General features: G+C 37.8%; 1 protein-coding gene across 1 annotated transcript; it reads right to left on the minus strand.

Annotated features, from left to right (window-relative positions):
- Positions 1–551: 551 nt before the first annotated feature.
- Positions 552–11868, minus strand: slc25a15a (solute carrier family 25 member 15a). The gene is made up of 8 exons (XM_055195924.2): positions 11295–11868; positions 11078–11180; positions 8926–9009; positions 7949–8207; positions 7210–7350; positions 2419–2594; positions 2185–2343; positions 552–1867 (listed from the first exon to the last, which is right to left on the minus strand). Exons 3-8 carry the CDS (start codon positions 8978–8980, stop codon positions 1746–1748), a joined length of 912 nt encoding a protein of 303 aa, XP_055051899.2. The 5' UTR covers positions 8981–9009; positions 11078–11180; positions 11295–11868; the 3' UTR covers positions 552–1745.
- Between the last annotated feature and the right edge of the window lie 920 nt (positions 11869–12788).

Raw genomic sequence — 12788 nt, forward strand, 5'->3', positions numbered from 1 at the left:
TTTGAAACTCCATTGAAAAAAAATGTTAAGTGTTGAGTTAAGTGTTAAGTGTTGGTCTCCATTGAAGTCCATTAAAATGAGAAAAATCCTGCAATGTTTTCTTCAAAAAACATAATTTCTTCTCGACTCAACAAAGAAAGACATCAACATTTTGGATGACATGGTGGTGAGTAAATTATCTGGATGTTTTTTTTTAAGAAAATGGACTATTACTTTAAGTTTAATAATTATTCTGCTATGTCATGTTTATGACAGATTTATGACAAGATATTTATGATGTATTGGTTTATGTCAAGTTGTCATGACAAAGACGTCTCAAAAACAATGTCAATTTTGCATTAAAAATGACATAATTGGACAAATGACACTTAATGACAATTGTCATAAATGTGCATAAAATCTCCTTCATGTTCATTACATGCGTCATTTAATGATTATGAACACCCCTTCAAATAAAGGGTTACCAAAATATATATACTTAAATATTTAATTAACTTTTAAGATTACATGGCAGCTATAATTGTATAAAAAAAACCTGAAACTTCATTTTTACACATTCATTTTTTCATTTATATGGCAAAACACTCATGAAACATTGTAACAGATGAAGTGCTGTTAAAATGTAATAAACACTACATTTAAATACAGTAAAATACAATATTGGTTATCAAACATTTGTCATATGAATGGTTATTCAGTCGTTAAACTTAGTTGGATGTGAAGCCTCATTAAAAATTCAGCAAGGATTAAAGAATACCTGGAAGATTTTGAGTCCTTAGATGGCTTAATGTCACATGCAGCCATGAGCTCATTGCCATATAAACAAGCTTTTTTAAAACCACATAAACTTAAAAACATTGGCCCTATTCAGTATGAATGCAAAACATTAACTGCCACACCACATAACCTCTTCATTTATTAAATTCATGCAAATTCACATTTTTTCCCTACTGAGAAGACCAGCTAAAACTAGCCTAAGCTAGTGGACTGGTTTGAGCTGGTCTCCCAGCATGGTTTTAGCTGGTTAAACTTTCTGGTTTTAGAGAGAATTTGGCCACTTTTTAGCTGGCCAGGCTGGAAAACCAGTTTGAACATCTAATTAGCTTTGCCATGCTCGGAGGACCAGCTTGAACCAGGTAATTCCACCTTAAACCAGCTAAGACCAGCCAACCCAGCCTGATCTCAGGAGAATTCGTACATATTTTACGAGTTGGCTAATTCGTATGATTTCATTCGAAGTTAATTGTGCAAAAACGTACGATTCTCATGAAAACCCCTAAACCCAGCGTCACAGGGTTCAAGGCAAATCGTACAAAAACTTACGAATGTGGTCGTATGAATTAATACGAATTAGCCAACCAACTCAATTCTCGTGAGATAGCGTTGGCCAACCAGTTTAGAGCCTTTTCTCCCATCCTGACCAGCTTAAACCAGCCTGCTACATCAGCTAAAACCAGGCTGGGTCTTTTCAGTAGGGTTGGCTATTATGTGGAATGATATTGGTCCATGACTGTGTTACTATACATGAATACTGTGATTATGATTTGGTATTTTTAGCAGCGATTAATACTGGGTATCAGTATAAAGATCTGGGAGAATTGTCTAGACAAAATGTCTAAAGGTGAGTGTTTCAAGTCATAGTTAAATCAAGTATATGGCAGAAACAGCAGCTTTTAGACAGATTCACATTTAAAAAAGATCTCAAAATAAAACTGGAAGGTCGTCAATGATGTTAAATGGAATTGTTAATGATTAAACTGTTGCATCATCATCTTGCGACTGACTTCATAAGCCAGAAAAAGAGCACCATTGGCAGGAAAAGTTCGGATCATCGTAGGCATCAGACCGGAATACAGAGGTGCCACTCCTAAAATCAAGAGGATACAACCTGTTGTAATGCCTTTACAAAGAAACCATTCATCCTTATTGTATTCAGGCTTTTCCAAGAACAAGTGTAATTTGTAATTTAAATTCAAAGATGCCTTTACTGTCTTTCATGTGGTTTACAAACAGTAAATGAGTACTTCCTTTTCAAAACACAAGATAATAAATAGTACACTTTAAGTGTATAATTATTCAAATGTTTAAAATCACAAACCAGAAAAACGGAGTAAAGTATAAATTAAAGTCGGAGTCACTAGTTACACAGATTCAACAATGAAAGGAGGACACCTGGAATCTCACCTTCATTTCGTAAAATCCCCATTAGTGTCTTGAGGAAACCCTCTTGTCTCCCTGCTAAAGACAGGACCTGAATGCGAGACTTCACACAGTCTATGGGATAGACCACCAGCCATAAACAGGCACCACCAAAACCACCACTGAACATCAAGGGCAACACTCCTATCAGAAGACAATAACAGTGATTAGATTTAATGTTAATAACAAAGAAGCTGTAAGTTGGGTATCTTACAGTACCTATTTGCTCTTTATCTCTGCCCATGTGATGAGCAAACGTGGAACGGCTGAGTTCATATCCTCCAAAGAAGCAGAAGTATCCGGGAATTTCACGAACTATAGTGGTGGTGAGACCCTGATAGAAACCCAATGGACCATTTGTCCGCAGCACATTTCTCACGACCGACCACACTGTACTGAGAGAGATAAAGCTTTTATTCAACCTAGATAAATCTCTACTTTACCTGATAGCATTCAATGATCAATTGATGTAAGTACAGTCAAGTAGGTCGACCTTTAGGTGATTGTATTCTTGTATCCTAACTAATCTTTTTGGCCTTTTTTATTTGTTTCTATGGATGTGACGAGTACTACAGTGTATCCAATAGGCAATATTAGCAAAGTGTTTTGTTATCCAGGCTGGTCTGAATTGGTCTTTATTTATGGCAGGAGTATTTTTTTTCAGTTCAAGGGTTTGCATATGCTCCTGTCAATATCAGATGTTTAGTTTAATCATTATTACAAAATGTAAAAAATAAAAACATTTATGGTAACAACAATAAGGTTGTATTTGTCAGCATTAGTTAACATGAACTAACAATGAACAATCTTTGCTGTCGTATGTAAAGTTTTGCTCAAAATATGTTAAAATCGCCACTTTGTAGGTGTGAGCAAAAATGTGCAGTTTTTGAGTGTGCCCTTTTAAATGTGTCATGGTGTCAAGGTAAACTCAAACAGGGTTTAATAATAACAAAAAGAGCTAGTGATGTAGTACTCGAGTCTCTGCTTTCTCGGACTCGTCTCAGACTCGTTCCTTCAAAGACTCGGTCTCGGACCACTGTGGGAGGAGAAGGACTCGTAATTTCAGACTGAGTCCTCGAGAACAACAAATTTTTTTATGTGCATATAAAAACACATAACAATAATAAATCAAATGCAATGTTGATGGGGATTATTTGAAAATGCCATCCTATTGTGCAATGCAAAGATACTGCCAACAGAGAGTTTATTTATCTCTAGAAAACTAGGCAGAAGATGATGCATGTGAATTTTTTTAATGATAGTAAAAGCATAGTCCATATTAAGACGTTAAGACTGATCATCTAAACAATTCCCAATCTAGCTCAGTTAGTAGGCCTAACTGTTGATTATTAACTGGGGTGATATTAAATCATGAAAATGAACACTGCCATGTTTTTATGGTTTTGATCTTGACTCGGTCTCGACTCCTAAAGGACTCAGTCTCGACTCAGACTTGCTTTCTCAAAGACTTGGTCTTGACTCGGACTCGACTCTATTTGAAAACCAACGGACTCGGTCTCGACCCTTCAAAGATTCGGTCTTGACTCGGACGCAGCATAGGCGGTCTCGTCCCCATCACTAGAAAGAGCCCGCGAGGGGACAAAATACAAGACAATACTAAACAGAGATGCGACTTCTAGCCTCACTTGATTCTTGACTAACGAATAGAGTTGTCGCAAGCAGCTAACAACCAGAACTAGGGGTGGGCGATAAACCGGTAGACATGATTAACCGGTAGAAATTTGTCATTTTGGACTATCGTCTCTATCGAGGTTACGCGCCCACCTCACGCTCCTGTGCACGTGGTCACGAAAACGGAAAGTTTGTACACGTATTTAAGCACCTCATTTTTAAAACAAGTCATTTTAAGCCATTGAAACACAAACAACAGATCTGTATGCGTGCATTCTTTCTGTGTGTGAGGAGCGCGCAAGTTGCGCGACCGCTGCTGATTAAGCTCGTGAGCATTTTTCCCACTTTATTGGCCTTAAATAGACATATGTGTCAAAATTTCTGTCTTTGCAAGCATCCTCATAAACACGACCATTTAGGTCTTAAAGCTCCCGTTCTTTGTGTGTTTTTGAAGCTTTGATTGTGTTTGTAGTGGGCAATATAACATGTGTTCATGTTTCACGTGTAAAAAACACGGTATTTTTCACACAATTGACTTATCTGTATAGCGTTGTTTTCACTGTCCTCAAAACGGTCTGATGTCTTCCTTGTTATGTGAAGTCCCTCCTTCAAAAATACGTATCGAGTTCTGATGTGTAGTTTGTTTAGTGTGCTGTGATTCGATAGCAGCTTAGCTTAGCAGAGCCGTATGAGCCAAAGCTGGTGACTGACGTATTCCTGTGGGCGGAGTTTAGTCAACAAACTGTTCTACTGACGTCATTAAAGCAGGAAGTAGAGGGCTGTAGTCCAAACCGGCCGTTCGCTGTAGGCTTTGAAAGAGGAATTCTATTAAAAAAAAAAGTATATCGCCTGGCAGTGAACTTTTTGAGCTTTATCGTTTTACAGGTATTATTTATGCTATTATAGCAACATTACACACTAACTAGGGTTTAAAAATGGGATCAGGAAGAATGTGACCTTTAAAGAGAAAGTAAACAGCTAATAGAGAAAGCGCATGTGTAACAGTGCATTAGATCCGGTCTTAAAGGGGAAGTTACCTAATTTTGCTCCTGTCTGTCACTCGTGTTAATCAAACAGCATTGAGAGAAAATCTCTCACTGCTCTTGACTAAATCACTTTTCTACTTTAAATAAAAATATATATAGGCCTATACATACATGCATAATTATTTATTATCATTCTTATATCATTGACTGTTTATCTTCAGAGAGCTTGAGTTTTGTTTGTTTTTATCTTCTTTTTATGCTTGAATACGCTTTTTTGTGAGAATTATGAACATTTCTATGGTATTAAAGATTTAAACCTTATTAAAACATAAAAAAACTCTACCGTGATACATATCGTTATCATGGTATAAAATTAATCCTATCGTGATTGAAGATTTTGGTCATATCGCCCACCCCTAACCAGAACATACACTCTAAAAAAAACAAACGGTGCTATATAGAACCAAAACTGTTGCCCTGGATCGTAATCATAGAAGAACCGTTTTTAGTGCCATATAGCACCGGTGAAGCACCAGTGAAGCACCTGTGTAGAACCATATAGGTGCCATATAGAACCACTATAGCACCAAATATGGTTCTACATAGCACTATATGGTTCTACACAGGTGCTTCACTGGTGCTATATGGCACTAAAAACGGTTCTTCTATGATTACGAGCAAAGAACCACTTTTGGTGCTATATAGCACCGTTTGTTTTTAGAGTGAAAATGATACAAAATGATTCAGCACAGGACAAGACACACTGGGGCCTTAAATAGGGAAAACTAAACAAGATAACAAGGGAAGGTCAGGTGAGTTAACCAATGATGAATAATTAACGAGGAGAAAAGGGGGCGGGGGAAGAGACAAGACACAGCAGCACACTACCCAAACAAAAGACCGTGTGCTGCCACACAACACATGGGGACCATGAATATGAACAACTATGAATAACTGTGAAAGACTGGCAGGATCATGACAAAATGCAAATGAGTTGATCTCTTCCCTAAATGCAGTGCCATGGTTGGATAGTGCAGATTAAGGGGCGTTATTATCTCCTTCTGACATCACAAAGGGAGCCAAATTTCAATGATCTATTTTTTCACATGCTTGCACAGAATGATTTACCAAAACTAAGTTACTGGGTTGATCTTTTTCACATTTTGATACACAAGTTGATACTAGCAATTAGCTCACCCAATTATAGCACTTAAACATTGAAAAAGTCAGATTTTCATGATATGTTCCCTTTAATGAATGCTAATTAAAGGAATATTCCATTTTCTTAAAAGAAAAATCCAGATAATTTACCCACCATCATGTCATCCAAAATGTCTTTCTTTCTTCAGTCGAGAAGAAATTATGTTTTTTGAGGAAAACACCGCAGGATTTCTCTCATTCCAATGGACTCCAATAGAGCCCAACACTCAATACTTAACTCAACAATTAACAGTTTTTTTCAACAGAGTTTCAAATGACTACAAACGGTCCCAAACGAGGCACAAGGGTCCCACCCAGCGAAACGACCGTCACTTTTGACAAGAAAAACAAAAAAGATCCACCCCCAAACCACAACTTCTCGTCTAGATCCAGTCGTGATGCGTCAGCGTGACCCCACGCAATACCTCATGACGTCCAGAGGTCACAGAGGACGAACGCGAAACTCCGCCCCAGTGTTTACAAGTGTGTTGAAAGAGGACCGTTCCTACGTTGTTGTATGTCAACTGATATGTCTTTGTGTCAGTTTATTGTTTACAATGGTCCGCAAATGTGCGTTTTATATATGTAACACGTGACCATCCCTACGTCACTACGCATTTACGTTAGGTTGCGCTGGACCGGACCTGGACGAAAAGTTGTGGTCCAAAAGAGCATACCTTCCACTTTTCTTGTCAAAAATGACAATCTTTTCGCTAGACAAGACCCCTATGCCTCGCCCGGGATCGCCCACAGTCCCTTGAATCTCAGCTGAAAAAAACTGTCAAGTGTTGAGTCAAGTACCAAGTGTTGGGCTCTATTAAAGTCCATTAAAATGAGAAAAATCCTGCAATGTTCTCCTCAAAAAACACAACCTCCTCTCGACTGAACAAAGAAAGACATCAACATTTTGGATGACATGGTGGTGAGCAAATCATCTGGATTTTTTTTTAAAGAAAATTGAATATTCCTTTAAACATGGAAAAAGTCAGATGTTCATGATATGTTCCCTTTAATGAATGCTAATTAACTAAATAGCTCATTGTTATAGTATGTTAATGTAGCTATAATGTCAGCAAATACAACCTTATTGTGTTACTAGTAGAAATGGAGTTTGTTAAGTAGTTTGAGCTGAATTCACACAAAAACTATTTTGATCAATTATTATTTTTATTCAATATCCATTCAAACAGACCTTTTCTGTCCACTAGCTATCTTGCCAGACGCCTCCATTTCATGCATTGCCTGAAGTCGACATTTGACCAGTTCAGTAGGGCATAAAGCCAGAGAGGAGAAGATGGATGCTACAGAACCTGAGCAGGCCTTCTGAACATCACTGAAACACAGAGACACACGACTGTGTTATTCACAAACACTGACAGCGTACAAAGTCACAATACTCTGGAGTTATTTTACCGTTGTCTCGTACTTCCACCAAATGAGCTTGTGATGGTTTGATGCAAGAATGAATGCACATATACTACAAATCATACAAATGGTCAGCTGTGTGATTTCTGGACCACTATCCAGTGGTCAGAAACAATGCTCAGGTAGGTCGTGGCATTTAAATGATGCCCAATTGGCACTAAGGGGCCTAAAGTGTGCCAAGAAAACATCCCCCACACCATTACACCATTGAGAAATTGAACAGGTGTTCCTAATAATCCTTTAGGTGAGTGTATATGTATAAGTACTTTGATGGGGGTCATGTTAAACAGATATTATAAATAACAACAACAATATTTAAGTATTACAACACTGCCATGGTCAGCTCACAATACAATCAAAGTGTACTGTATCATTACAATGAATTAAACAAAAGAAGTTGTCATATAGATATCTACAATGGTAATGCCATGTTTTTATACATATTCAAAATGAAATACAATGTAAATTCCTTTTTTTAAGGATTCGATTATCTGATGGTAATTCACCTGAGTTCAGTGCCTCTGTCAATTCCTGAAACAAAGCGGACCACATTCTGGCAGAAGCCGTAGCTCATGAAGAGCACAGCGTTTTCTGCGATGTTGGCGATGAGGGCAGGTGTGGTGCCCTGATAGAGCCCTCGCAATCCAACCTGTTTGTAGATGGAGACGAAGCAGTGAATAAATCCTCTGTACATACTGGGGAAGGTCTGCATCTTCACCTTAGCTGTGTCAAAGGGCTGCCCACTTAATACACAGGCAGTCCCACCTTATAAAGAAGAGGGAAAACCATACACATCGTTACGGATTCAGTTGCCACTTGGTTTATGGAGGTTGCATACGTACAGTGATCCTAATAAGTATTTAGACAATTAAAGTACTTTCAAATACAGTACGTACAGTATGTTATTACAATGCTTAATATTATGATGCTAGTTCCCTATGACCTTTCTGAGCCATTTTTTAAATACTTGTCATAAAATGGTTCCAATCTATATTTTTGTGAATGGTTTAGTGACAGGGGAGTGGGTATATGTTTTAGGGTGGGGGTGCTGTGTGTGGTCCTAATCAGCTATGAATTAATAATATTTTGTTTAAAAGTTTTTGTGTGTCTGCGTTTATAATTCACTTTAGACAATTTGCTTAATTGTTTAGCATTTGGGGTATACTTTGGGATCGCTGCAGTTGCAATGAGGGCACGGGTGTAGTCTCCGCAAGGTTTTTCTAATTATATACAATTATAAAAATTTTCATTTTCCTGAATATTCTTACGCAAATTCTGCTTGCTCAACAAATCTGTGCAAATCAAAAGGATGGCAAATAAACTGTTCTGTGTGCAGTATAACAGCCTGTAAAAATGACTGGTTAAAATGTGAAATTTTGCAATGGAAATGAGTAACTGTTCTGTCTAAGACAACCCGAGTGAAGACATAGTTTGAAACAGACTGGTGTAATTCAACTGAAGGACATGATTAATGCAATGTTACCACATGCTCCAGCTGACAGATCTATGATGGCTTCAGTAACAGGATGTGGGGCCATGGGTCAATACGTCTTTATTGCATCAATTCCTGTAAGTGTAGAAGTTTTTATTCATACATGTACATGAATAGTTTAAAAAGTGGAATTTAACATGAAACGTGAAGAATTTTGTGCTAGTTTCCTAAAGTTTCTTTTTTATAACACAAAGCACTGCCCAAAACTGTCCAAGTCTCTAATAAAATGATATACACTCACAAAAAAAGAATTATAAGGAACACCTGTTCAATTTCTCATTAGTGCAATTATCTAATCAACCAATCACATGGCAGTTGCTTCAATGCATTTAGGGGTGTGGTCCTGGTCAAGACAATCTCCTGAACTCCAAACTGAATGTCAGAATGGGAAAGAAAGGTGATTTAAGCAATTTTGAGCGTGGCATGGTTGTTGGTGCCAGACAGGCCGGTCTGAGTATTTCACAATCTGCTCAGTTACTGGGATTTTGTGAAAAGAGAAAAACATCCATTATGCGGCAGTCCTGTGGGCGAAAATGCCTTGTTGATGCTAGAGGTCAGAGGAGAATGAGCCGACTGATTCAAGCTGATAGAAGAGCAACTTTGACTGAAATAATGAAGCAAAGCATTTGTGAAGCCACAACACGCACAACCTTGAGGCGGATGGGCTACAACAGCAGAAGACCTCACCGTGTACCACTCATTTGCAGGCTGGTGGTGGTGGTGTAATGGTGTGGGGGATGTTTTCTTGGCACACTTTAGGCCCCTTAGTGCCAATTGGGCATTGTTTAAATGCCACGACCTACCTGAGCATTGTTTCTGACCATGTCTATCTCTTTATGACCACCATGTACTCATTCTCTGATGGCTACTTCCAGCAGGATAATGCACCATGTCACAAAGCTGGAATCATTTCAAATTGGTTTCTTGAACATGACAATGAGTTCACTGTACTAAAATGGCCCCCACAGTCACCAGATCTCAACACAATAGAGCATCTTTGGGATGTGGTGGAACGAGAGATTTGTGCCCTGGATGTGCATCCCACAAATCTCCATCAACTGCAAGATGCTATCCTATCAATATGAGCCAACATTTCTAAAGAACGCTTTCAGGAATCAATGCCACATAGAATTAAGGCAGTTCTGAAGGCGAAATGGGGTCAAACACAGTATTAGTATGGTGTTCCTAATAATCCTTTAGGTGAGTGTACACCATATCATACAACCACAATAACAATCTTGATTATAATTTATGCACCATGGTATTCAAAAAAGTTGAAAGAATAACATGGTACTCAGGGCTGGAAATGGGAACACGCGGGGGACAGAGTTCAGGGAGTGAATTTCGAGGTGATACTTTAAACTGGTTAGATTTTTTGAAATAGTGAACTTGAAAAGGAATTATATTTACACAACTTAACAGCTTTTTAAAAAATACTCCCAATTATGATTTTTTTATTGTAACTATTATTTTATAATGCATCATTAAGCTAGTCACAGTGGCACTGTATGAGTGTTTTCTATTCAGACGTTTTCTCTTATTAAAAAATTATCTTAAAATACTTAAAATAGATTCATCATACTTAAAAATAGGAAACATAAATAATTGTAATGTAGGCAATTTCTGCTATTTCCAGCAATATACTGGAACTATATAGTAGTACTAACATGATGGCACCATATAAAGTATGTTTATATAACATCACAATATGTGACCCTGTCTGTAAAAGGACATTTGCTTTTAATCATTGATTTTGCATGTAGGCTCTTGATGTCTTGGTCTTCAGTCAATAAGACATCAAGGTCACAGAATGTTCTTAACATTATACACAAAAATATTTAGTGTGAATACATAATTGCCTGTTAGCTTAGCATACCTATACATGAAACACAGAGCATTAAGTTACTGCGGTGTAACTAACTTCACCGCAATGTATACGTTTAATGCATAAGTAGAAAGTGAATATATGACCTGCGAGCTATCAATAGTACACTCTTAATCTGTAACCCATGTGATCCCCCACCGAGCACTTAGCTTTCTCTGTAGTACACAAGTTTATTGTACCAAATGAGATCATTTAAACCCATGCACCTGCACACGTTTACGAATGTCTTGTATCAGGTGCTACAAAGTATACACTTACCTGAATATTAGCAGTGCACACGTACACAGATCCTATGAAGTGAAAGGCTCTGAACGAATCCTACTGTACTGTTCAAGACGTATTCAGATACCAAAAGCACTTCCTGAAACAATTCCGCTGTTATTAATATGCACAGACTGAAAGGTGTGTCTTGTTCTAGGCATAGATTCCTGGAAAACATACTTAACCTTTAAAAAAAAGAGAGAAGACTATGTACCCTGTTTGCCGTCATATCCTTCCAGTTGACTCAACATCGAGCTTGTGAAACGAGTATTTCTGCACATAAGAGGGTTAATATTTAAGCAGCTGTCAGTGACACTTTTGACCACTTGATGGCAGAATAGCCTTGAATTTGTGTCGTTATCTAAACGTCGACACTATGAATAATAAGGTTTGGTCTACAATTCTTCAGAACAAGTAAGTGATATTACATTTAAATAAATAACACAATGCGTAGATATTGTTATGTTTTAAAGCTTGCACAAAAACATCAAACATCAGTCAAATCACTAGATTTTGAAATGATTATACTGTAATTACTTACTGTTTATATGGACAGACAGACAGACAGACAGACAGACAGACAGATAGTAGCTGGTTTAAGGTGGCAGTAGCTGGTTTAAGCTGGTCCTCCCAGCCTGACAAAGCTGGTCAAACTGGTGGATCAGCCTGACCATCTTAAAAAGTAACCAATCACAACTAGACCAGCTTAAAAAGTGACCCAAACACAGCTAGACCAGCAAAACCAACTAAAACCAAGCTGGGAGACCAGCTAAAACCAACTGCTAACCAGCGTATGCTGGTCTTAGTTGGATTTTCCAGATAGATAGATAGATAGATAGATAGATAGATAGATAGATAGATAGATAGATAGATAGATAGATAGATAGATAGATAGATAGATAGATAGATAGATAGATAGATAGATAGTTTAAGGTGGAAGTAGCTGGTTTAAGCTGGTCCTTCCAGTCTGACAAAGCTGGTCAAACTGGTGGGTCAAGCCTGACCATCTTAAAAAGTAACCAATCACAGCTAGACCAGCTTAAAAAGTGACCAATCACAGCTAGACCAGCTTAAAAAGTGACCAAAACACAGCTAGACCAGCTTGCTACACCTGCAAAACCAGCTTATGCTGGTCTTAGCTGGATTTTCCAGATAGATAGATAGATAGATACCCACCCTACTGAAAACTCCAGCAAAGACCAGCACAACCTTGTAGCTGGCTTTAGCTGGTCCTCCCAGGCTGGCAAAGCTACTCAAGCTGGTGGGTCAGCTGCTATTCCAGCCTAAATCCAGCTAGACCAGCTTAAAAAGTGACCAAAAGCACAGCTAGACCAGCCTGATACACTTGCAAAACCAGCTAAAACCAAGCTGTAGCCTGTGAGACCAGCTAAAACCAGCTCACCAGCTTATGCTGGTCTTAGCTGGACCCTCCAGATAGATAGATAGATAGATAGATAGATAGATAGATAGATAGATAGATAGATAGATAGATAGATAGATAGATAGAAAGATAGATAGATAGATAGATAGATAGATAGATAGATAGATAGATAGATAGATAGATAGATAGATAGATAGAACTTTTGATCTCTTTCCTACATTTTACTTTTATAAATTAAAACAACATACACATATATTTTGTTTAGTTAACTATAGAAAATTAGTAAACATCATTCTGCTATTTTTATCAGATGTTCCTACGCGTGTT

Source organism: Misgurnus anguillicaudatus, chromosome 24 (genome assembly GCF_027580225.2).
Source record: "Misgurnus anguillicaudatus chromosome 24, ASM2758022v2, whole genome shotgun sequence".
In the NCBI taxonomy this organism is placed as follows: domain Eukaryota; kingdom Metazoa; phylum Chordata; class Actinopteri; order Cypriniformes; family Cobitidae; genus Misgurnus; species Misgurnus anguillicaudatus.

Bases quoted from the DNA above. Each gene is read 5' to 3' on its own strand.
- slc25a15a (XM_055195924.2), bottom strand. From the start codon at position 8,980: ATGGCCCCACATCCTGTTACTGAAGCCATCATAGATCTGTCAGCTGGA. The intron at 2,344-2,418 runs GTACTGTAAGAT...GTCTTCTGATAG, and splicing joins CAGAGATAAAGAGCAAATAG to GAGTGTTGCCCTTGATGTTC. The intron at 1,868-2,184 runs GTGAGATTCCAG...TCTTGATTTTAG, and splicing joins GGGGATTTTACGAAATGAAG to GAGTGGCACCTCTGTATTCC.